At 40.7% G+C, this 27,014-nt stretch overlaps 1 protein-coding gene across 14 annotated transcripts in view; it reads left to right on the top strand.

The window, feature by feature from the left end:
• Nucleotides 1-27,014, top strand: part of ERC1 (ELKS/RAB6-interacting/CAST family member 1) — a 544,893-nt gene that overhangs the window by 106,154 nt on the left and 411,725 nt on the right. For all 14 annotated transcript variants that reach the window (XM_066369492.1, XM_066369490.1, XM_066369487.1 and 11 more), the window contains one exon: nucleotides 20,579-20,995. In XM_066369492.1, the coding sequence (XP_066225589.1) occupies nucleotides 20,579-20,995 (417 nt within the window). The remainder of the gene's footprint in view (nucleotides 1-20,578; nucleotides 20,996-27,014) is intronic.

Genomic DNA, 27,014 nt, shown 5'->3' with positions numbered 1-27,014 from the left:
AGAGGCCACAGAGCCATCCCCAGCACCCAGGCCATCTTTGCTCCAATGGAGCCTTGGCTGCGGGAGGGGAAGAGAGAGACAGAGAGGAAGGCGCGGCGGAGGGGTGGAGAAGCAAATAGGCGCTTCTCCTGTGTGCCCTGGCCGGGAATCGAACCCGGGTCCTCCGCACGCTAGGCCGACACTCTACCGCTGAGCCAACCGGCCAGGGCAAAAATGCACTTTCTTAACTTTAAACTTAACCTAAGCTTAGCATTACGTATTTTTCATTTAATCATCACCTGTTTTTGCCATTTTGACTGCACTTTCGGCACTTTCACTTGTAGGACTTTTGAATTAAAAAAATCTATCCAAAGAGGTTTGCTTTTGCCTGCCTTTTAAAATGTTGCAGAAATGTGACAAACAAGTGTCATTAAAAAGTGCCGAAGCATGACTAGTTGAAGTTGAAACCGTTTCTGGGTGTTTCTTTTCAATGAAACTTGAAAGCTTCTCCCACATTGCCAGCATGTCTTTAATTTCACTTGTAGAACTCACTTCCTCCAACTTTACCTCCTCCTCACTACTAATCTCTTGCAGAAGCTCCGTGTGTTGCATCATCTGTAGCTCCTTCAACTCCTCAGATGAGAGTTCCTCCTCATGTTCCTTGAAGAGCTTGTTTACATCACCCTCATCTACCTCCAGACCCATCGACTTTCCGGGGGACACAATCTCCTCCAACGCTTCTACCTTGGTCTGGATCTCTGGTTCGAATCCTTCGAAGTCCCTGTCTGCAACAACATCAGGCCATAACTTTTTCTATGCCGAGTTCAAGGTTCTTCTTGTAGCCTCTTGCCATGCCAACTCAATAATGAGTAAACATATCTCGGTGTTGTAGTGATCTTTCCAGAACTCTTGAAGGGTCAGAATTGTATTCTCAGTTACCTCTAAGCAGCGGTGGAACAAGTGCTTTGTGTAAAGCTTTTTTTTTTTTCTCTTTTCATTTATCCGAAGCTGGAAATGGGGAGGTAGTCAGACAGACTCCCGCATGCGTTCGACCGGGATCCACTGGCATGCCCACCAGGGGGCGACGCTCTGCCCCTCTAGGGCGTTGCTCTGTTGCATCCAGAGCCATTCTAGCACCTGAGGCAGAGGCCACAGAGCCATCCTCAGTGCCCGGGCCATCTTTGCTCCAATGGAGCCTTGGCTGCGGGAGGGAAGATAGAGACAGAGAGGAAGGAGAGGGGGAGGGGTGGAGAAGCAGATGGGCGCTTCTCCTGTGTGCCCTGGCTGGGAATCGAACCCGGGACTCCTGCATGCCAGGCCAACACTCTACCACTGAGCCAACCGGCCAGGGCCTGTGTAAAGCTTTTTAAAGTTGGAAATGATCTGCTGATCCATAGGTTGCAAGATTGAAGTCATGTTGGGTGGAAGGTAGAGGACTTTCACGAATTTGAATTCATTGAGAGTGTCATTTTCTTTTTTTTTTTTGTATTTTTCTGAAGCTGGAAACGGGTAGGCAGTCAGACAGACTCCCGCATGCGCCCGACTGGTATCCACCCGGCACGCCCACCAGGGGGCGATGCTCTGCCCATCTGAGGCGTCGCTCTGTTGTGACCAGAGCCACTCGAGCGCCTGGGGCAGAGGCCATGGAGCCATCCTCAGTGCCCGGGCCATCTTTGCTCCAATGGAACCTCCGCTGTGGGGGGGGGGGGAAGAGAGAGACAGAGAGGAAGGAGAGTGTCATTTTCAAGACCAGGTGGGTAGGCTGGAGCAATTTCAAGGATTAGTAATGCTTTCTTCGGGAGTTTATTTTCTTGAAGATATTTCTTCACTGCAGGACCAAAGATGAGATTTACCCATTCAATAAAAAACTGCTGTGTAACCCATGCTCTAGCATTGGCATGCCACATAACCTGCAGTTTTTCTTTAAGAATCTTGTGAGTCTTAAAGGCTCCAGGATTTTCAGAATGATACACTAGCAGTGGCTTTACTTTACAGTCATGCTAGCATTTGCACACAATGCAAGGGTCAGACGGTCCTTCATGGGTTTATGGCCTCGCAGCTTCTTCTCCTCTGCGGAGATGAAAGTCCTCTAGGGCATTTTTTTCCAAAACAATCCTGTTTCATCACAGTTGAACGCTTGTTGGGGGATGTAGCTTTCCTTTGTGATAAGTGCAGCAAAACGTGCGATGTACTCCTCAGCTGCCTTAACGTCAGCACTTGCAGCTTCACCATGCCTCACCACCGAGTGGATGCCAGATCTCTTCTGGAAATTTTCATACCAGCTGTGACTTGCCTTTAACATATCTCCTGCTGCCTCTTTTGAGGTTGATGGTTCTTTCTTCTTCAAGTTGCCGTAAATAACACGTGCCTTTTCGCATATTACAGTCTCCGTCACTGTATCTCCTGCCAGCTCTTTCTCTTTCACCCACACCAGCAGAAGCTTCTCCATTTTTTCATGGATAATTGTCCTTAATTGGGACAGAATTTTAGTTCCTTTCGCTGGCTTTGCACTTTTGATGGCATCCTTTTATTTAAGAAAGGTACAAATTGTAGATGTATTGCGGTTGTACAGCCTTGTCAGTTCAATCACTCGTACACCACGCTCATGTTTTTCTATTATTTCTTGCTTTACTTCTATCGACATCATTTTCTTCTTCTTCTCACCACTGTCCTTTACACTCACTTTCTTCGGCCCCATGATAGCACACAAAAATGTTAATAAAAAATGCAAAAATGATGCAAGAACGAGTACAGCTCACAGAATTCGACTTGAGTCAGCGTGTAATATGTGAGAAAGAACGAGATGCTGGTGTTGTGCTGCCGATACTGGACCCATGCGCTGACATGCCAACTAGTGGCACCTTCCTGAATCACAACTCGTATCTCAGAATTTCACTTGGATCTCAAACAAAAAAACAGAGTCACAGCTCGTATCTTAAAAAAAATGTTGGTCTGTTCGTATCTCAAGGTACCACTGTATTGTATTGTATTGTATTGTATCATATATCATATCATGTCATATCACATATCATATTATATTATATATTGGGGTCCCCAAACTACGGCCCGCGGGCCGCATGCGGCCCCCTGAGGCCATTTATCTGGCCCCCGCCGCACTTCTGGAAGAGGCACCTCTTTCATTGGTGGACAGTGAGAGGAGCATAGTTCCCATTGAAATACTGGTCAGTTTGTTGATTTAAATTTACTTGTTCTTTATTTTAAATATTGTATTCCCGTTTTATTTTTTTACTTTAAAATAAGATATGTGCAGTGTGCATAAGGATTTGTTCATAATTTTTTTATAGTTGCGCCCTCCAACGGTCTGAGGTACAGTGAACTGGCCCCCTGTGTAAAAAGTTTGGGGACCCCTGTTATATATTACACTATATTTGCCTAAATAACCAAAACATAAGTTTCATGATAATACATTTGCTCTGTGGGAGATGTACTTTGATATATTAAATTTAATTTTGTTTCACCAAGAAAAATTGTTGTTTGTCAACCTCTTAAGTTGATTTTACAAGTCATTTTATAGCAAGTAAGCTTGATAAGTCACTGTTGTCAAATTTGGGTGTTCTTTTCTTAAGGAGACCATTAGGTTCTATAAAATTTCACTGTAGCAAAGTTAGGGTTTGTAGGAACTAATAAAAATATATCCAACTTTGTACCTAGAACAGTTAACAAATAATAAATGGTGTTTCAGGAGATAACCTGTATAGACCCAGGATGGCGAGTCATTGTGGCTGGTGGCTGCATTAGCAGGTATTAAAAACTCAAAAAATAATTGAATAGAAATGCTTGCTTGTAGGCCCTGGCCAGTTGGGTCGGTGGTAGATAGTTGGCCTGGTGTGTGGATGTCTTGGGTTTGATTCCTGGTCAGGTCACACAGGAAAAGCACCCATTTGCTTCCCCCCCACCTTTTTCTCTCCCTCCCCCTCCTCCTCCTGCAGCCATGGCTCGATTGGGTGGGACAAGTTGGCCCCAGGCACTGAGGATGGCTCTGTGGCTCGCCTCAGGCTCTAAGAAGAGCTCAGTTGCTTAGCAGTGGAGTGATATGCCAGATAGGCAGAGCATCCCTTCTAGTGGGCTTGCCAGGTGGATCCAGATCAGGGTGCATGTGGGAGGCTGTCTCTACCTCCCCCCCTCTCAAATGAATTAAAAAAAAGAAAGGAAAGAAATGCTTGCTTATAGTCCTCACAGTGCAGATGGTTGTGGATCTCTGAGCACAGGAGGAATCATGGCCTGGTTTGAACAGAGCCATGAGTGCTGAGGGAAAGAAGGTTTCTAGGGAAGGAAGGTGCGCCCCAGTAGACCCCTGCCTGCAGGTGCTCTTTTTACATTTTTCTGAAGTACAGCTGAAGGGATTCTTGTTTATATAGCAACCTAATTGAGGGTATTTTCCTTTTGTGCTGAAGGCTATAGTTCTACTTTTGTCCTTTATTCCTTTGCCTAAGAAAAATTGCTTATGAACCAACACAGCTTTGAAGTAATGCTAGTTCTCTAATTACCATGATCATGTGTGAGATAATTCATAATATAAGAACATGCTTTATAAGTAAAACAGACTGTATGTGTTTGTCCTTTGGAGTTTGCCACTTTCACTGTACTCCATTTTAGCAACTCTTTTAGAGTAATTGCCATACTGGTTGTGTCAGTTTAACATTTTGATTTCAAAGATCCTAGATTCTATTATAGTCTTGTTCCAGATGTCAAGCATTGACTTCAGAATTTCTGAATAATAGGCATAAACTCTTATTAGTGCTCTGTTTGAGAATAAGATGATTTTAAAAGTTGATACTGTCTGTGTCTTATAAACTGTGTATTGCTTAAATGGGAGTTTGTCTTGTCTCTAGATTACATTTATGTTATCAAATGAAGCTCTATCTATCTATCATCTATCTATCTATATGTGTATATATAGATATATTTATTTTTCCTTTTTTTCTAAGAGAAAAGAGGGGAGATAGACTCCTGCATGTGCCTTGACCAGGATTCACCCGGCAACCCTCGTCTGGGGCTGATGCTCTGCCCATCTGGGACCATGCTCACAACTGAGCTATTTTTAGTGTGTAAAGTGGAGGCTCCATGGAGCTATACTCAGTGCCTGGGCGGATGTGCTCAAACCAGTCAAGCTGTGCTTGTGAGAGGGGAAGAGAGAGAGAGAGAGAGAGAGAGAGAGAGGAGAGAGAGGAGAGAGAGAAGGGGAAAGGGGAGGGAGAAGGGTGGAGAAGCAGCTCGTTGCTTCTCCTGTGTGTCCTGATCAGGAATGATAGAACCCGGGACATCAACATGTCGGGCTAACATACTATCACTGACCCAGCAACCAGCCAGGGCCTCTGTAATTTAATTGTAATTTTGATGTGGTCATGGGAGTAGGCAAGCACATTATTACCTACTCTTGCATCTTGACTGGAATCCTCTAGATGTTATTTTTGTAGGAAAGTACCTTACTAAAAATATGTTTTGAACAAAGATGTGAATAATTTTGGTCAGTTCATTTACTGATGTTGTTTGTATATGTTTTATGCTATTTTATCCTTCAGAATGAATTATTTATATAAATAATTTTGTTGGGCTTCATCTCACTTTTATGTTTTTTGGAAATAGTGTATGTGAAAGCATCTTAAATAATAGCTCTGTACAAGAGTTCTTCTCTATAAGACTGTAAGGTCATGATCATTTTTTATTTTATTTTATTTTGTCTTATCTTATTTTTAATTTGAATGCAGTGACATTGATAAATCAGGGTACATATGTTCAGAGAAAACATCTCCAGATTATTTTGACATTTGATTATGTTGCATACCCCTCACCCAAAGGCAAATTGTCTTCCATCACCTTCTATCTGGTTTTCTTTGTGCCCCTCCCCTCCCCCCACCTCCCCTCTCTCCTTCCTCGCCCTCCCCTCCCTTACCATCACATTCTTGTCCATGTCTCTGAATCTCATTTTTATGTCCCATCTATTTATGGATTCATATAGTTATTAGTTTTTTCTGATTTACTTATTTTACTCCGTATAATGTTATCAAGGTCCATCCATGTTGTTGTAAATGATTCGATGTCATCATTTCTTTTGGCTGAGTAGTATTCCATAGTATATATGTACCAAAGCGTTTTAATCCACTCGTCCACTGATGGACACTTGGGCTGTTTCCAGATCTTCACTATTGTGAACAATGCTGCCATAAACATGGGGGTGCATTTCTCCTTTTGGAACAGTTCTATGGTGTTCTTAGGGTATATTCCTAAAAGTGGGATAGCTGGGTCAAAAGGCAGTTCGATTTTCAATTTTTTGAGAAATATTCATACTGTTTTCCACAGTGGCTGCACCAGTCTGCATTCCCACCAGCACTGCAGGAGGGTTCCCTTTTCTCCACATCCTTGCCAGCACTTACTCTGTGTTGTTTTGTTGATGAGCGCCATTCTGACTGGTGTGAGGTGATATCTCATTGTGGTTTTAATTTGCATTTCTCTAATGATTAGTGATGCTAAGCATTTTTTCATATGCCTATTGGCCATGTGTATGTCCTCTTTGGAGAAGTGTCTATTCTTTTCTTTTTCCCATTCTTTGATTGGATTGTTTGTCTTTCTGGTGTTGAGATTTACAAGTTCTTTATAAATTGTGGTTATTAACCCCTTATCAGACATATTGTCAAATATGTTCTCCCATTGTGTAGCTTGTCTTTTTATTCTGTTCTTATTGTCTTTAGCTGCGCAAAAGCTTTTTAGTTTGATGTAGTCCCATTTGTTTATCCTGTCTTTTATTTCACTTGCCCATGGAGATAAATCAGCAAATATATCGCTGCGAGAGATGTCGGAGGAGAGCTTACTGCCTATGTTTTCTTCTAAGATGCTTATGGTTTTACGGCTTACATTTAAGTCTTTTATCCATTTTGAGTTTATTTTTGTGAATGGTGTAAGTTAGTGGTCTAGTTTCATTTTTTTGCAGGTTGCTGTCCAATTTTCCCAACACCATTTATTAAAGAGGCTGTCTTGACTCCATTGTATGCTCTTACCTCCTTTGTCAAATAAGTTGTCCATAGAGCTGTGGGTTTATTTCTGGGTTCTCTGTTCTGTTCCATTATCTATATGCCTGTTCTTATGCCAGTACCAGGCTGTTTTGAGTACAGTGGCCTTGTAGTATAACTTGATATCAGGAAGTGTGATACCTCCCACTTTATTCTTCTTTTTTAAGATTGCTGAGGCTATTCATGTTCTTTTTTGGTTCCATATAAATTTTTGGAATATGTGATCTATATCTTTAAAGTATGTTATTGGTATTGCATTGAATTTATAAATTGCTTTGGGTAATATAGACAATGATGTTTCATGATCATTTTTATACTTTTTTTTTTTTTTAGCAAGACAGAGAAAGAGAGGGGGAGAGACAGACAGGCTGTGAGGGAGAGAGATGAAAAGCATCAATTCTTTGCTGCACCTTAGTTGTTCCTTGATTGCTTTCTCATATGTGCCTTGACCAGGGGGCTCCAGCTGAGCTAGTGATTTCTTGCTCAAGCCAGTGACCTTGGGCTTCAAGCCAGTGACCTATGGCCTCAAGCCAGCAACCATGGGGTCATGTCTATGATTCCATGCTCAAGCTGGTGACCCTGCAGTCAAGCCAGCAACCTCGGGGTTTTGAACCTGGGTCCACAGCATTCCAGTCCCACGCTCTATCCACTTGACCCCCGCCTGGTCAGGCTATACTTTCTCTTTTTTTAAATTAAATGAGAGGCAGGGAGTCAGGGAGGCAGAGACAAACTCCTGCATGTGCTCCAGCTGGGATCCACTGGACAAGCCCCCCACAGGGTGATGCTCTGCTCATCTGCTCAGCAACCGAGCTGTTTCAGTGCCTGAGGTGAGACCATGGAGCCATCCTCAGCACCCAGGCCAACTTGCTGCAATCGAGCCATGGCTGCAGGAGGGGAAGAGAGGGAGAGAGAGAGAGAGAGGGAGAGAGAGAGAAGTGAGAAGTGGAGGGCGGGGAGAATTAGATGGTCACTGTCCTATGTGCCCTGATTGGAAATTGAACCTGGGACTTTCACACCCAGGGCTAATGCTGTACCACTGAACCAACCGGCCAGGGCCTATCCGCTTTCTCAATATGAGACTTTCTCACCTTTTCTGTTTCTTCGGAGGAAAAGGAAGGGGAAAAAAATAAATTATATATAACTTCTGATGAACTTTGTGTACATAGTGACTGCAATGTTGACATAGCTCTGCTGGACCCAGACATTAACCCCTGTCAACAGGCCTTACATTATGTGCTGCAGCTGAGTATCAGCAGGGACTGTCTTCATATTGCCAAGCTTCTTGCCTACAGTGCGTGCTCATTCAGCAGAATCCTCCCCCAGTGATGGCATTGCCGATGTTGGCTGTTAACACTTTCATAGCTGATTGGTTTTACCCACTTTTTTTTTTTTTAATTTATTCATTTTAGAGAGGAGAGAAAGAGTGAGAGAGAGAGAGAGAGAGAGAGAGAGAGAGAGAGAGACTGTGAGAGAGAGAAGGGGGGAGGAGTAGGAAGCTTCAACTCCCATATGTGCCTTAGACCAGGCAAGTGCAGGGTATTGAACTGGCGACCTCAGCATTCCAGGTTGATGCTTTAATCCACTGCGCCACCACAGGTCAGGCTTACCTACCTTTTTTACCTTTACCTTTCCTCCTTGTTTAGTCATTTAGCAGTATTGCACTGACTAAATCTGGGGATTTCATTAACATTACTTACCTTTGTTGCAGATGTTTGAAACTTTTGGGTTGTAGAGAATTATAAAAGTAATGAGCTTGATATTTAAAATGCTGCTGGAATGAACAGTATGTTGCTGGAATGAACAGTATTTTTGTTGTAGTTTTGCAAAGGCTCTGTTACTGCTAAGCATTCTTGTTTTAAACACTGTAGAAATGGTTGTAATAGGTTCCCTCCCTTGCTAGTCCATTTTACTTTAAAGATTTGAAAAATTTTATTTTTGTGTTATTTTTTATAATAATTTTATTATATAAATTTAGAAAACTAAATTTAACAGGGTGACATTGATCAATAAGAATACATAGGTTTCAGATAAACGTTTCTATAGGATTGATCTGTTATGTTGTAAACTTACCATATATCTGTCCCTCTTTTCTCCCTTCCAGTATCCCCCCCTTACCGCCTCCTCCTGGTAACCACTTCACTTTTATCTGTGTCCATGAGTCTCAGTTTTATATCCCACCTCTGTGTGAAATCATACAGTTCTTAGCTTTTTCTGATTTACTTGTTTCACTCAGTATAACGTTCTAAATGTCCATCCATGTTGTCGTAAAAGGCAATGTGTCATTTCTTACAGCTGAGTAGTATTCCATTGTATATGTACCACAGTTGATGTTATTTTTAATGGAATGAATCTCTTTAATTTTGACATTGCTTAGTAGGATATTTTTACTATTGTAATTTTCCAGTACAGTATATCTTTTCTTCTTTCTTTACTTTTCTTCCTTCACCAACTCCTTCGTCCCTCTTTCTGCCTTTCTTTTGTTTGGAGACTCAGAACAGGTTTTCTAGAACTGATGATACCAGATCTAAGAGTGAAAGGATAAGTAGGACTTAGGTAGGCATGAAAGAGAAGAGAGAGAAGAAAAGACTGCATAAGAGCAGGTTAACGGGTAAAATATAGTATGGCGTTTGGGTAACAGCTATTTGGGATTTCTAGAACTTGTATTAAAAGCAGTTTATTGTTTCTTATTTGTTGATTATTTTGATGAGTTCATAGAATATATTATGACTTTCAGATTTTCTCATTCTTTTTTTTTTTCTTCTTGCATCCCTCCGAAGCTGGAAACAGGGAGAGACAGCCAGGCAGACTCTCGCATGCGCCCGACCGGGACCCACCCAGCACGCCCACCAGGGGCGACGCCCTGCCCCTCCGGGGCGCCGCTCTGCCACGACCAGAGCCACTCCAGCGCCGGGGCAGAGGCCAAGGAGCCACCCCCAGCGCCGGGGCCATCCCCGCTCCAATGGAGCCCCGGCTGCGGGAGGGGAAGAGAGAGACAGAGAGGAAGTAGAGGGAGGGTGGAGAAGCAAATGGGCGCCTCTCCTATGCGCCCCGGCCGGGAATCGAACCCGGATCCCCCGCACGCCAGGCCGACGCTCCACCGCCGAGCCAACCGGCCAGGGCCCAGATTTTCTCATTCTTATAGCATTTTTGTTTGTTCTTTAACTTCCATTCTGAGCTGTGTTAGCTTAACAATAGATATTTTTATTTTTCCTGGCTTCAGTAGCAGAGAGTAGCTGCTAGAATTGTAGTCTAATTTGTTGTTCATTTTCTTGTCTCCCAACATCTTTTTTTTTTTTTTTCACAGAGACAGAGAAAGAGTCAGAGAGAGGGACAGATAGGGACAGACAGACAGGAAAGGAGAGAGATGAGAAGCATCAATCATCAGTTCTTTGTTGTGACACCTTAGTTGTTCATTGATTGCTTTCTCATATGTGCCTTGATCGTGGGCCTTCAGCAGACTGAGCAACCCCTTGCTCAAGCTGGGTCCAAGCTGGTGAGCTTTGCTCAAACCAGATGAGCCTGCACTCAAGCTGGCAACCTCGGGGTCTCGAACCTGGGTCCTCTGCATCCCAGTCCAATGCTCTATCCACTGCGCCACCGCCTGGTCAGGCAACATCTTTTTTTTTTAAGAGGAGAATAAGTAAGCTCAACATACAGAGTGAGAATGTTAACCAATTTAATCTATCATTTGAGTTCTGGTGTGGTTGTTTCTTTTATTGTAGTGTGTTTTGTTTAAATTTGTCTGAGAACTTGTTTTTGGTGTAACATTGAAAGTTTACAGCGTGCTTCGCTGTACAGAAAAATCCTTGTCATCAATTGAAAGGCCACTAGACTGATCAGAATAAAGGAATTACCTTACAGGGGTTGGGAACCTTTTTGGCTAAGAGAGCCATGAATGCTACATATTTTAAAATGGAATTCCGTGAGAGCCATACAATGACCCATGTACGTTATGCATTATCGAATAAAAATTTGGTGTTGTCCTGGAGGACAGCTGTGATTGGCTCCAGCCACCCGCAACCATGAACATGAGCGGTAGGAAATGAATGGATTGTAATACGTGAGAATGTTTTATATTTTTAATGTTATTTTTTTTTAATTCTTTTTTGTGTGTGTGTGTGTGTGTTTTTATTTTTATTTATTCATTTTAGAGAGGAGAGGGAGAGAGAGAGAGAGAGAGATAGAGAGAGAGAGAGAGAGAGAGAGAGGAGAGACAGAGAGAGAGAAGAGGGGAGGAGCTGGAAGCATCAACTCCCATATGTGCCTTGACCAGGCAAGCCCAGGGTTTTGAACCGGCGACCTCAGCATTTCCAGATCGACGCTTTATCCACTGTGCCACCACAGGTCAGGCCTAATGTTATTTTTTTTTATTAAAGATTTGTCTGCGAACCAGATGCAGCCATCAAAAGAGCCACATCTGGCTCGCGAGCCATAGGTTCCTGACCCCTGCCTTAGAGGCTCTTTCTCTGTCTCAGTCTCTGGGTTCACAGTCATTAAATTACATAACAAGTGTCTTCTAAATTGATAGAAATTAGAACACTTTCTTTCATATTAAAGATTCATGAGTCCAACTCATGGTGAACTTATTGGTCTTAGACCTTATATGAATATATTGCATGTTTAATAAGTACTTTCTATGTATCCCATTTCTCTTTTCTAAATAATGTTTTTAATTAAAATCTATAATATGGTATAATGAAGGTAAGTGAGTGTGGGTGTATAATTGTGGTTTTTTACCAATTTGTAAAGCCTTATTTTTAGACAGGAATTCTATCCTGTAATTTTTGTGTGCTTTGTATAGTACTAAAAGTGTGACAGATTCTTATTGGCTATTAATTATCTACAAACGCCTTTCTTTACTTTAGATCCAACATAAATAAACTTAGTATATAAATAACATTTTTGTATTAGGGATTGTGTTTTGTATTTTGGCCAGATTATATTTAAAATGAAATTATTTGTGTTAGCTGGTAAAGAAGTAATTGTTAATAGAATAAGATTAATTCACTGTATCAAAGGGAAAAAATAAAACTTTCCAAGGACTTGTTTTGCATCTACTATCTGAAATCCATTAACTTTGAAAATCATTTCTCAAAATTTGTTTTTGTCAATCTTTCATAAAAAATGTGAATACTAATTTTACCAAACATTGTGCAGTGCCTCAGAGTAAAAAGATGACAGTCTTAAGTCCTAAAAAATTTTTATTGATGCCATAAGGATATAAATTGCAAATCAGTCTGGTAAGTGCTATTCTTAGAGATAATAGTACTCTTTCTGCACAGTTAGAGCATCACATAGTCTGAGGAAACTGCAAGCTTGACTCAGATGACTTTAGTAAGAATTGTTATGTCTGATTAGATGGTGTCGCGCAGTGGATTGAGTGTCCACCGGGGGTGCTGAGGGCCCTATTCAAAACTCCAGGGTCACAGGCTAGAGCGCAGGCTCCTCAGGTTGAGTGCTGGCTTGCCAGTTTGAGCGCAGGGTCGCTGGCTTGAACACAGGGTCATTGACGTGATCTCAAGATAGATTGATGGCTTGAGCCCAGAGGTCTCTGTTTTGAAACCCAAGGTCTCTGGAAGGGGACACTGACTTGGATTGAGCCCCCTGGTCAAGGCATGTATGAGAAACAATCAATAAACAACTAAAGTGAAGCAACTACGAGTAGATGCTTCTCATCTCCCCCCATTCCCTTCCTGTCTCTCTCTTTCTTAAAAAAAAAAATTGTTATGAGCTCTTTTGCATCTTGAATTAATAAAGTTTACCTTATGTATGTACATGTTTCAGGAAAAAAATTGTCCTTAATTTAACAAACATAGTGGGGTACAATATTGCTGTTTTTCTAACTAGTCATCTTTCAAATTATGCATTCAGTTCTTTGTAATATATTGTTTGTAATGATGACCATTTTTGTGTATCCATGATATTAATTTTCTCTAACTAAAAATTTTAGAACTCAGGATAAATGGGATTAAAGCATTCTCTTGTCCCAAGAAACTAATGATAGTTTATTCATTGAAAGTTCTGCTTCTAAGAACTTCTAATATTATTTAAAATATGTGAAGGATTGTGTCTTTTGCCATATTTGCAGATGTATTATTTTTCTAATAAGTCATAGTCACTGTCAGAGATTTAAAAATTTTTAGTATTGTTGTACCCAACATCTTATCATTTCATCGAGCTATAGTTTAGTGTAATGATTACATAGTTCTTGGAGTAAATTTTAAACACTCTTCCAGTCTTTCCATATCAAACTGAGTGTTCGAGTGAAAAGTTGACTAGTGTATGTTATTGATTGTGTAATGTGAGAAGTGTGAGAGATCATTTTGGAGAGTGTCATGAGCAGAGTTCCATAGTAGAAATTCTTCTAATATTTTAGAACTGAGATCTTTTCACTAAATTTAATATATGATTTTGGTTCATCATTGTAAATGTCTATGAGATGGGTAGGTGTGTTCGTTCTGTCTTGTGCTAGAGGAATAATATTGTGGCTTCTAGCCTTCTTCTTCTACCAAGGATTTTGTAGTAATTTTTATAAAGCAGGTCTAGCTCAAATGTAGCCTAAGGCAGGAAATCTTGATTCCTGTTTCAGTGGAGAAAATAGCTGTGTAGCCTTTTAGGTTACCAGTTAGCATCGTTTTAATTCTATACCATAGTAAAATGGATGGAAGCAGAGCTGAAGAAGTAGTCACATTGTTTGTTGCATTTTTTTCTTCAGCAAAATAGTAATTGCCCTACTAGATTTAGTTATGAAATCTTAAGTGTATGTGAGACTCTGAGCTGTCGTCAACATCTATTTCTCCTGACTGGAAGTGATGATGAATGTGCAAAAAAGATTAGTGTACCTAGTAATCAGTTTAACTGTTGAATTTAACTTCTGATATTTCTTTTTGGGATTTAAGAATTTATCTAGATTTTTTGAATTCAAACGGTAAAAAAGGAAACTAGGTTATTTGGCTTCAGAGAATTAGCATTTTGACATATCATTTTACTAAGGATTTTGAACTTCAGCCACTGTTAAGACTTTAATATGTGATGCTGGCTTTAGAGAGAAAGGAAAGGAGAGAGAAACATTGATATATTCCTGTATGTGCCCTGACCAGTGTTTGAACATGCAGCCTTTGCATATCAGGACAGCACTCTAACCAACTGAACTATCTCGCCAGGGCTAAAATCAATCAATAAATTTTTTAAAAAAGATTTTTTAATGTGATGCTAGCTAGTAAATGAAGTTAAGAATCATATTCATAAAATGGTCAATTTTAATTCATGAATTAATTTTATTGTAAATCTCTTCTTGGTGAGAAAAAGCAATGCTTTTTAAGAGTTTGGAGACTATCAGAATTGAAAGTTCACTATTTGCTCCTAACATACTGTCAAAACCAGAAACTATAAAAAAGGATTTATATCTTTGCATTAAATTTTTTTTAAATTTAAAAGTCACCTTAAACTGTGTTAAAAGAGAAATGACAGGATTGGAAATATATCTATAACATACACAGTGGTTAAGTGTCCCAGTAACAAAATGGGCAAAGAATAAGGACAGCTGAGTCACAAAGAAAGGAATAAAAAGTGCCAATAGATGTGTGAATAGAAATTCAGTCTCACTAGTAATCAAAGAAATGCCAGAAAATGAAAGAAAGAACAACAATACCCAAAGTTGTCAAAGGTATTGGTAAATGGCCACTCCCAGACATTGTTTGGTAGAAGTTTAAATCTGCAGAGACCCCTTTAGATTTAATTTGTAATATGTATCAAAATTATAACTGCATATCTTCCAGTTCAGCAGTTCTACCTATGAGAATTGATTCCAAGGAAAAATTTGGATACATATTCAAAGATATACATATGAAGGTACCTGTTACAGTAGTGAGAAATGAAAATCAACATAACTATTTATCAGTAGTCACAAATTATTTACTGTACATACAGTTGAAATCAGTGATAGACTCCCCCCCTTTTTTGGTAAACTGTACCTTACATTTATCATCTTCAGTTCCCCAACTTAACTGACTTTCACGCATACAGTTCAGTGGCATAAAGTCCATCCATATTGCTATGCAGCTATCACCACCATTCATCTCCAGAACCCTTTTCATCCTATAAAACTGAGCCTCTATGCAAATTAAACAATAACTCCTCATTTGTAGCCCCTGGCAACCACTGTTCTACTTTCTGTCTATAGAGTTAACTGTTGTAGATACCATATTTCCCCATGTATAAGACACACATTTTCCTGAAAAATTTGGGGTCTAAAAATTGGGTGTGTCTTATATAGTGGTTTTAGATTTTTTTTTACTTGCATTTCCTGCTCTTTTATGGTTGTTTTTGCACTCATTGTTGAAGACAGTGATTCGTCATCAGACACAGATAAGGACAAGCTAATTAATGGATGGGAATTTTGACAGTGATGAGGAGTTGAATGAATTTTATGATGAATAAAAAACTTGGGTTCAATAACTTTATGTAATACATTTTTTCCCCCAAATTTTGGGTCCCAAAATTAAGGTGTGTCTTATACATGCGAGTGTCTTATATCTGGGGATATACAGTACCTTATATAAGTGGAATCATATATTTGTCTTTTGTGACTGGCTTATTTCATTTAGTATAATATTCTCAAGGTTTGTCCATGTTGTAGCATGTCAGAATTTTATTTCTTTTTAAGGCTGAAAAATATTGGTAGACACTTTTTAATTTAATTTTTGAGTAAGTAATACATCCATTTAGTTTAAATTCAAGAGGATGGTTAGGAGAAGGAAAGATAGGAAGTGATTACTAATAGATATTGGATTTTTCTTAGGGGTGATGAAAGTGTTCTAGATTAGCTAGTAGGAATCATTGTACAACTTTTAATATGCTAAAAACCACTGAATTGTACCCTTTAAACAGGTAAACTATTATATATGGCAAGCGTCCCTAAACTATGGCCCGCGGGCCGCAATGCGGCCCCCTGAGGCCATTTATCCAGCCCCCACTGCACTTCTGGAAGGGGCACCTCTTTCATTGGTGGTCAGTGAGAGGACCACTGTATTTGGCAGCTCTTCAATGGTCTGAGGGACAGTGAACTGGCCCCCTGTGTAAAAAGTTTGGAGACCCCTGATATATGATATATGAGTTATATTTCAATATAGTTGTTTTAAAAATAATTCAATGTCTGTTATACCTCAGTTAAAAAATTTCGGCCCTGGCCGGTTGGCCCAGTGGTAGAGCGTCGGCCTGGCGTGCAGGAGTCCCGGGTTTGATTCCCGGCCAGGGCACACAGGAGAAGCGCCCATCTGCTTCTCCACCCCTCCCCCTCTCCTTCCTCTCTGTCTCTCTCTTCCCCTCCTGAAGCCAAGGCTCCACTGGAGCAAAGTTTGCCCGGGCGCTGAGGATGGCTCTGTGGTCTCTGCCTCAGGCGCTAGAATGGCTCTGATTGTGGCAGAGCGATGCCCCAAGATGGGCAGAGCATCGCCCCCTGGTGGGCATGCCGGGTGGATCTCGGTCGGGCACATGTGGGAGTCAGTCTGACTGCCTCCCCGTTTCCAGCTTTGGAAAAATACAAAAAAAAAAAGCATTTCAAGAGGAATAGAATATATATAGCTCAATTTTCTTAGCCACTATCCTTCAACCATTGCTTTTTTCTTTTTAACAAAATAACCATTAATTAATTCTTGGGAAACTTCCAGAAATATTTTTATTTCTTCTGAATATTTTATTTTTTGTTTATAATAAATAGCAATTATTTATTGTTCTCCCCTCATTATTTTTTTTTTAAAGTGGTGGCAAATTGAACATAGTATTTAGCACCCAAGCAGGAATCTCTGAAGTCTATTTTTCTTATTTTTTTGTAAAAAAAAAATTTTTTTTAATTCAGTGAGAGGAGGGGAGGCAGAGAGACAGATTCCCACATGCACCCCAACCAGAATCCACCAGGCAAGCACACGAGGGGGCAATGCTCTGTCCATTAGGGACGTTGCTCCATTTCTCAGCAACTGAGCTCTTTTTAGCTCCTGAGGCAGAGGAGCTGCATGTGAGCCTGACCTGTGGTAGCACAAGGAATAAGGGAATAAAGCATTGACCTGGAATGCTGAGGTCGCCAGTTCAAAACCCTGAACTTGCCTGGTCAAGGCACATATGGAGGTTGATGCTTTCTGCTTCCCCCCCCCCCTTCTCACTCTCTCTAAAAATGAATAAATAAAAAATCTTAAAAAAACAATTAAAAATAAATGTGAAAGTTACCCATCCCCAGAGTTAGTCATTAGTAATTGTTTATATCCTTTCATATTTTTATCTGCATATATAGTAAACTCTTTTAGATACCAGAATTAGGCCTTGGCCTGTTGACTCAGTGGTAGAGCGTAAGCCCAGTCTGTGGAAGTCCCAGGTTCGATTCCTGGCCAGGGCACGCAGTAGAAGCGTCCATCTACTTCTTCATCCTTCCCTCTCTTCTTTCTCTCTCTCTCTTTCTCTTCCCCTCCCGCAGCCAAGGCTCCATGGCAGCAAAGTTGGCTCAGGTGCTGAGGATGGCTCCATGACCTCAGCCTCAGGCACTAGAATAGCTCCGGTTGCAGCGGAGCAACGCCTAAGATGGGCAGAGCATTGCCCTCTAGTGAGCATGCCCGGTGGATCCCGATTGGGTGCATGTGGGAATCTGTCTATCCCCTACCCCACTTCTCACTTCGGAAAAATACAAACAAACAAACAAAAGAAATCAGAATTGGTATCATTCTGTACTTGCTGTTATATAGTCTGCCTTTTTTTTTACACTTAAAACAATATATCTGACCATAATTTTTATTAGTAAATATAAATCTACATTGTTATTTTTATTAATGTGTAGTATTAAATTGAGTGGACATTCCCCATCTACTTAACTTGTCACCTATCACTATCCATTTAGGTTGTTTTTAATTTTGTCAATATTATAAACAATAATGAGGATGATTGTACATACCTCTTGTACACTTGGCAAATCATTTCATTTCTTTTTTTATTTTTTATTTCTTAGGATTAAAAGATTTTTTTTATTTATAAAATTAAATTATTTAGGCCCTGGTGGTAGGTTGTCAGCCTGGTGTGTGGAAGTCCCAGGTTTGATTCCTGGTTAGGGCACACAGAAGTGACCATTTGCTTCTTCTCCCCTTCCCTTCCTCTCTCCTTCTCTCTCTTCCACTCCCATAGTCATGGCTCAATTGATTTGAGTGCTTTGGCCCTGGGCACTGAGGTTAGCTTCATGGAGCCTCTGCCTCAGGTGCTAAAAATAGCTCAGTGTTGAGCATGGCCCCAGATGGGCAGAGCATTGGCTCCAGATGGGGGTTGCTGGATGGATCCTGGGGCATATGCAGGAGACTGTCTATCTCCCCTCAGGTAAACATTTCTATGGCATTTGAACAGTTGACTGTGTTGTGTGCCCATCACCAAAAGTCAAATCATTTATGTGACTGTATATTTGTCCATCTTTTTACTCCTCTTTACACAGTCTCCTACTCCCAATCCCAATTCCCTCCCTTGGTAACCAGGTAGTTTCTTTCTTTTCCTTTTTTAGAGAGAGAGAGAGAGAGAGAGAGGAAGGGAAAGAAATGAGAAGTTGTCCCATTGCTTGTTCATTGCTTTCTCATATGTGTGCCTTGACCCGAGGGCTCCAGCTGAGTCAGTGCCCCCTTGCTGAAGCCAGCAACCTTGGGCTTCAAGCCAGCAACCTTTATGTTCAAGCCATGTTTATGACCCCATGTTCAAGCTGGCAACCCTGTGCTCAAGCTAATGAGCCTGTACTCAAGCCAGATGTTCCTGTGCTCAAGGTAGTGACCTTGGGGTTTTGAACTTGGGTCCTCAGTGTACCAGGCTGATGCTCTAGTCACTGTGCCACTGCCTGGTTAGGCCACCAAATCATTTCTTTGAGTTAGTACTTACTATAATTTCTCTTTTGCAGTCTACCAAAATTATTATACAAGGCATGTTTTAAAATATACACCACAAAGATTTTCATGATATTAACTCTGTGAAAATATAGTATAGGTATTTATATCCTCATTTTAAATATAAGGAATCTGAAACCCAGCAAGATGACAGTGTGTCCCCAATTACATAGGTAGTGAGAGCTGGAACTAAAACTTCCATCTTCTGTTTGTGGTTTAGTGTTCTTTTCACTGTGGCATTGCTGGGCCTTGATACCTTAAATACAAAGAGTGTTTTTTTTTTTATTGTTGCTTCTTCGTTTCTAAACATATAAGCTTGTTGATGTAACATCTTCTAGATTCTTTATATAATGTGCTGGAATTTATTCATTGAGATTAAAGGTTCATGTACCTTCATTAGGGATACAGGCTAAAGATGTGCCCTCTTTTTTTTTTTTGGTAGCAGAGACAGAGAGAGGGACAGACAGGGACAGACAGATAGGAAGGGAGGGAGATGAGAAGCATCAATTCTTTGTTGCTGTACCTTAGTTGTTCATTGATTGATTTCTCCATATGTGCCTTGACCAGGCGGCTCCAGCAGACCGAGTGACCCCTTGCTCGAGCCAGCGACTTTGGGTCCAAGCAGGTGAGCTTTGCTCAAACCAGATGAGCCCGCGCTCAAGTTGGCGACCTCAGGGTCTCGAACCTGGGTCCTCCACATCCCAGTCCGACGCTCTATCCACTGCACCACCACCTGGTCAGGCAAGATGTGCCCTCTTAAACGTTTTAGTTGTTTATCTGCATCAACATGTTCATTTATTTACTCACCTATTTTGTTGTCTTCTCTGTATGAAAAGCTTAAGTAGTAGTAGAGTGTTTTTTTGTTGTTAGTTTCTTTTTTAAGCTTTGAATTATTACCTTTGGGTAGTACTAGTTTCAGTGAGCTGGGAGAATTATTTTATTTTGAGTCTAAGGTCTGTCACTTACTGTGTGATCTTGGTCAACTAATTTAAATCTCTGTAAGCCTAGTAGCATCATCAATCAAGTTGGAATAATATTATATGTGTCATAGTGAGGATTGAATGAATTAACCCATAAAAAAATGCTTGGCACAATCTGGCATGTGGAAACTACTCATTAAATGCTAGTAGTTGTCATTTAATGTGTACATTTTTATAATTTATGAGGGTGACACTAGTTAACAGAATTATACAGGTTTCAGGTGCCCACTTCTCCAACACATCTGTGTATACCCTATATAAATATAATGGTAAATTATTAAAAGTCAGTTTTTTGTTGAGGCACCTTAATTGTTCATTGATTGCTTTCTCATATGTGCCCTGACAGTGGGCCTTCAGCAGACCGAGCAACCCCTTGCTCGAGCCAGTGACCTTGGAACCAAGCTGGTGAGCTTTTGCTCAAACTAGATGAGCCTGCGCTCAAGGTGGTGACCTCGGGGTCTCGAACCCGGGTCCTCGGCATCCCAGTTCGACGCTCTAAACACTGCGCCAACGCCTGGTCAGGCTATCTCTATGATTTTTTAAGACAGTGTAAAACCAGTAACTTGAATCCTGATTGGCTAAATGCAGGGTTCTGAGATCCCCGGTAGTTACTTTCTGACTCCCCAGTCTGTTCTGTTTTTTGCCTCTTGAGGAAGAAACTTGATATGGGATTTTCTTTTCTGTACTGTTCTAGCACATGCAAATGACAATCCAGGCTCTTCAGGATGAATTACGGATCCAGAGGGACCTGAACCAGCTATTTCAGCAAGACAGTAGCAGTAGGACCGGTGAACCTTGTGTGGCGGAGCTGACAGAGGAGAACTTCCAGAGGCTGCATGCTGAACATGAAAGACAAGCCAAAGAACTGTTTCTTCTTCGTAAGACTCTGGAGGAAATGGAACTGCGCATTGAGACTCAGAAGCAGACCCTGAATGCTCGGGATGAATCTATCAAGAAGCTTCTGGAGATGTTGCAGAGCAAAGGCCTCTCTGCTAAGGCTACTGAGGAAGACCATGAAAGAACAAGACGGCTGGCAGAGGCAGAGATGCACGTCCACCACCTAGAAAGCCTTTTGGAGCAGAAGGAAAAAGAGAACAATATGTTGAGAGAGGTAAGTGACCGTTTTTTTTCAGTAGTTATAACTTATCTTTTTGTCTGTGATTAATCAGCATCTTGGCCTAGGTAAGTTTCTATGCTCTACCGAGCTTAGTGGAAAGGAATTTTTGCTTTGATATTCAAGTGCTTCACTGGTTTTTATTCTGATATTCTCTCTTGTATGATATGACATTGGCTGATTTGTGTACTGGCTTGATAACTTTCTAGGTCTTTTTAGTCTCCTTTTGTGTAGTCTTTATAGACTCATTTTGTTGATAGAGGGGCACAGAATTTTCTTTATTTGTTACTCATCTTTTGATTTGTTCAGAGAGGCATACGCAACAAAACCAGAATCAGAGTAGCTAACTGTTCCGCAATTTTAAAATGTTAATAAGAGAACATAAGCTGTAACTTCAGCTTAGTTGTGCTCATTAAGTCCTAGGCAGCAATAATGGATGTTTGCCTTGTGGTTTCCATAGAAACTGTTGCGTCACCGTAAATTACATGTGATAAAAAATAATTTGCTGCCGTGGAGGCACAGCAAGAATGGAGGATGTATAGGCATACTGTCACTTCTGTTTTAGAGAGTAAGCACAGACTTCAGTTGACTACTGTGACTATTAATGATTTTTCATCTTTCTAGGTAATGCTTCATTTTAAGAAAGCATAAAGAATACATTTTACATTGAATTAAATTTTTTTTTCTTTTTTAGAGAGAGAGAGAGACAGAGAAGGGAAAGATAGGGACAGACAGGCAGGAAGCGAGAGAGATGAGAAACATCAGTTCTTTGTTGCAGCACTTTAGTTGTTCCATGATTACTTTCTCATGTGTTCCTTGACTGTGGGGCTCCAGCAGAGTGAGTGACCCCTTGCTCAAGCCAGCGACATTAGGCTCAAGCCAGTAACCGTGGGCTTCAAGCCAGTGACCTATGGACTCAAGCCAGTGACCATGGAGTCCTGTTTATGATCTCATGCTCAAACCATTGACCTCACGCTCAAGCTGGTGAGACTGTGCGCAAGCCGGATGAACCCGCTTTCAAGCCAGTGACCTCGGGGTTCTAACCTGGGTCCTCTGGTCCTAGTCCAATGCTCTATCCACTGCACCACTGCTTTGTCAGGCTGAATTAAATTGACAGCTGTCATCTTTTTTTTTTTTTTTTTTTGGTCAGAGACAGAGAGAGAAGAACAGATAGGGACAGACAAGAAAGGTAAAATAAGTCTGACCTGTGGTGGTGCAGTGGATAAAGCGTCGACCTGGAAATGCTGAGGTCGCTGGTTCGAAACCCTGGGCTTGCCTGGTCAAGGCACATATGGGAGTTGATGCTTCCAGCTCCTCCCCACCTTCTCTCTCTGTCTCTCTCTCCCTCTTTCTCCTCTCTAAAAAAAAAAAGAAAGAAAGAAAGAATTAAAAAAAAAAAGAAAGGTAAAATAAGAAGCATCAGTTCTTTGTTGTGGCATCTTAGTTAGTTGTTTGTTGATTGTTCATTGATTGCTTTCTCATATGTGTCTTGACCTGTGGGCTCCAGCTGAGCTAGTGACCGTTTGCTCAAGCCAGTGACCATGGGGTCATGTCTGATCTCACGCTCAAGCCGCGACCCCTGGCTTAAGCTGGTGAGCCCATGCTCAAGCCGGCAACCTCGGGGTTTCGAACCTGGGTCCTCCATGTCCCAGTCTGGCACACTATCCACTGCACCACCGCCTGTTCAGGCAACAGCTGTAATTCTTTATACATGGTCAGAGACTCAGATAACTTTCATATTTAGGTAGGGAAGAATAGCAATGTAGAAGTGTGTTAATGCCAGTGTGAGTAATTACTTTTTAAAACAGAATGTGAGGAAGAAGGTTGAAATAATGGAATATTACCAAAACAGCAAAATAACAACTTTAAAAGAATACTTTAAATTTTATAGTTTATTCCATAGTTTCTTTTTTTGCAAAAAATATGAAATATTTACAAAGAAGACATTTTTGAAAGAGAAATTAACTTAAAAAAAATTTTATTACACAATAAAACCACTGTATTTTATTACAGTAAAATTAGAAAATAGATTAGCAAAAGTGTAAAACCCAAGGTATCCTTACCTAGTGATAAATATCAATTTTCACTATGTGTATCTTTCCAGTCATTTTATTATGCATACATTCTTTCACTATTTCTATTTTTCTTTTTCTTAAAAAGATTGAAAACTGTTCATCAGTATTATCTGACATAACTTTCTGTGATGATAGAAATGTTCTGTATCTGCTTTGTCCAATATGGCAGCCACTAGTCAAGTGACTTTTAAGCAGTTGAAACAGGGTAGTATGATTGAGGAATTCTCTTCTGATTTTAACATTAAACCTGACCTATGGAGGTGCAGTGAATAAAACATTAGCCTGGAACACTGAGGCCAACAGTTTGAAGCCCTGGGCTTGCCTGGTCAAGGCACAGATGAGAAGCAACTACTATGGATTGAGGTTTCCCGCTCTGAACCAACTCCCCTGAAATCAATACATAAATTTTTTTAAAAATTTAACATTAAATTTAATAAATTTAAATTTAAGTATTTAAGTGCAGCAGGAGGCTGCTCTATGAGATTATGCAACTATGAATAATGTAATGTCACTTGCCTTTCATAGTGAATTGTCTTGCACATCTGTCTTTCTTTGTCAGTACAAGTCAAGCTTTGTATTTTAATGAGACAACTCAGAGCCAGGCCATAGAATATTGTTAGAGAAGTTGTAATAATCTCAAACAGCATACAACATGAAAACTATACTAGCATCATGATAGACTTTGAATGATGTATTTTCCCGCTTTTCTTTTGAATATTTCAACCAATGCCCATTTGTTTTTGAATTTTGAGTTAATAAATAGTGACTAGTTAAGTGTTTTGAAAAGCCACTATTATTCTGGATGAGAACAATCAGACATGTGATAAATTTGAAAAAGTGGTAGAAAATTTATGAATTTACGATTGATTTTCAAAGAACAAGCTCTACAAATATCAAGTCCTGCTTATGTACATAATATGGAAAAAAATGTAGGCTTTGTTTGGGAGATCCAAGATGGTGGCAGAGTAGGTAGAAGTTACACTGACCTCTTCCCAGGACAAAACTGGATTACAACTAAATTATAGAGCAATTATCCTGAATAACCAGCTGAAGACTAGGTCTATAAGAGAAGTCTTATAACCAAGGATTTAGAGAAGCCACAGGGAGAATGAATCCGGGGCAGACTGAGCTATGTGACTCTGGAACAGGGGCCATTATTTTCTTAGATGCCTGACAGGAGCAGAGCCGTCCCTTTACATGGCCAAATCTCTGTCTGTTTGGGCCTGATAAACTGCTGGCTTCACCCTGATGATCCCCTGAGACCCTTCCTAAACACAAAGGTATGTGAGCACACAGCAGGTGGCAGCTTGACTTGGTATACCTGGGAATATTTGCTGTGTGGCCTCAGACACAGCACTGGCATTAAATTTACCTGTGTCAGTCTGGTAAACACTGCTTACTCTTACCTGGTGACTCACTATGAACCTACCTTATGTGACTCGAGTTCAGCCATAGGCTTTTTCAGTGACTGAGCCTCCCAGGCAGCCAGCAAATGGAGACAGGCAGAGGCAGATCTTAGGGCACCTTGGGACTTTTGCTGACTTGCCCCAGGGCCTGGTGCCGGTAAAAGCCAGCTTTGGTGTGTAGCTTAGTTCTTCTCATGCACACCAGGCGCAACAGAGGCAGCCACACACTGTGGATCACTTCTAGCTCCAAACAGGTTGCTTAGGGCCAGTCATGGGTAGCGCCAGACATTGGCATTCACCAGAGTCCCTCCCAGGAGGCCCAGAACCAACACACCCAGTGGCCAGTTTCAGATAACATCAGAGCAGGATTCAGTAAGCTTTATAAGTGCACATCCAAAGGGAGGTCTAGGCATGGATCAAACCTGCTGAGGTGAATTTTGCTTTGTGTGGTCAGCACCTGTAAAGCATACCATGGTTATGGCTGAGCCTCACAGTCAGCCAGCCGGACTGTTGATCACATTGCAGGAATGGGCCAATAGCGAATAAGACCGAATTACAACAGGAGGACTCACTAACACACTAAAGGGACATTCATGGAGCACCCAGCTCAGATGATTAAGGACACCACACCACTGGACCACACATGACATCTAATAAAGCTACTCCACAAAGATTGGGAGTCAGAGCAGATCTATCTAATACATAGAAACAAACATGAAGAGGCAGCCAAAATGGATAGACAAAGAAACATTCTCCAAATGAATGAATAGGAGAAATCTTTATAAAAAGAGCTAAATGAAATGGAGGACATAGAGTTCAAAGTAATGGTTACATGGATGCTCAACATCATGAAAAAGGACATAGAATTCATCAGAAAGGACGAGGCAGAAATGAAGAACACAGTAACTGAAATGAAGAATACACTGAAGGGAATAAACAGTAAGCTGGATGAAGCTGAGAATTGAACCAGCAGTTTTAAAAACAAGGTAGAAAAATATACCCAATTAGAGCAGCAAAAAGAAAAAGAAGTTTAAAAAAGGATAGTTTAACGGATGTTTGGGACAACATGAAGCATAACAACATCTGCATCATAGTGGCACCAGGAGAAGAGAGAGAGCTAGGGATCGAGAACCTATTTGAAGAAATAATGACTGCAAATTTTTCTAACCTGGTGAAGGAAAAAGACACACAAGTCCAGGAAGTGCCGTGAGTCCCAAACAATATGTACCCGCCCACACTAAGACACATAATTAAATGGCCAAAAGTTAAAGAGAGAGTCTTAAAAGCCACAAGAGAAAGACAGTTACCTACAAGGGAGCTCCCATGAGACATTCAGCTGATTTCTCAACAGAAACATTTCAGGCAAGAAGGAGTTGACATGAAACAGTCAAACTGATGAAAAGCAAGGACCTACAACCAAAACTACATTACTTAGCAAAACTATCATTTAAAGTGGAAGGAAAAATAAACAGTCTCCCAGCCAAGGAAAAGCTAAATGAGTTTATTACCACAAAATCAGTATTATAAGAAATGTTAAAGGGCCTGCTTTAAAAAAAGAAGGAAAACAACAACAGAGGAACATAGTTAAAAGAATAAAATGGCAATAAATATGTACCTATCAATAATCACTTTGAATGTAAATGGTTTAAATGCTTCAGTTAAAAGACAGGCCAATTGAATGGATAAGGAAACAAGACCTATACATAATGCTATCTATAAGAGACCCACCTCATCAAAAGATACACACAGACTGAAAGTAAAGGGATGGAGAAAGATATTTTATGTAAATGGAAAGGGGAAAAAAAGCTGGGATAGCAATAATTATATCTGACAAAATGAACTTTAAAACAAAGGCGATAGTAAGAGATAAAGAAGGATTCTACATAATGATAACGGAAGCAATCCAATAAGAGGATATAACCTTTGTAAACATTTAGGGACCCAACATAGGAATACCTAAGTATATAAAGCAAATCTTGATGAACATAAAGGGAGAGATTGATAGTCATAGTAGGGAATTTTAATAACCCATTGATACCAATGAATCAATCTTCCAGACAGAAAGTCAACAAGGAAACAGTGGCCTTAAATGACACACTAGCCTGACCAGGCAGTGGCGCAGTGGATAGAGCATCAGACTGGGATGCAGAGGACCCAGGTTCAAGACCCCGAGGTCTCCAGCTTGAGCTCAGGCTCATCTGGTTTGAGCAAAAAGCCCACTAGCTTGAACCCAAGGTCGCTGGCTCCAGCAAGGGGTTACTCAGTCTGCTGAAGGCCCACGGTCAAGGCACATATGAGAAAGCAAACAACTAAGGTGTTGCCACGTGCAATGAAAAACTAATGATTGATGCTTCTCATCTCTCTCCGTTCCTGTCTGTCCCTGTCTATCCCTCTCTCTGACTCACTCTCTGTCTCTGTAAAAAATAAATAAATAAAATTAAAAAAAAAAAAGACACACTAGATCTTCTGGATTTAATTGATATCTTCAGAGCATTTTACCCCAGAGTAGTGTAATATACATTCCTTTCAAGTGCA

Source organism: Saccopteryx leptura, chromosome 2, assembly GCF_036850995.1.
Source record: "Saccopteryx leptura isolate mSacLep1 chromosome 2, mSacLep1_pri_phased_curated, whole genome shotgun sequence".
Lineage (NCBI taxonomy): Eukaryota > Metazoa > Chordata > Mammalia > Chiroptera > Emballonuridae > Saccopteryx > Saccopteryx leptura.
The sequence above is the reverse complement of the archived record's forward strand: the minus strand, read 5'-3'. Positions and strand labels throughout refer to the sequence as shown.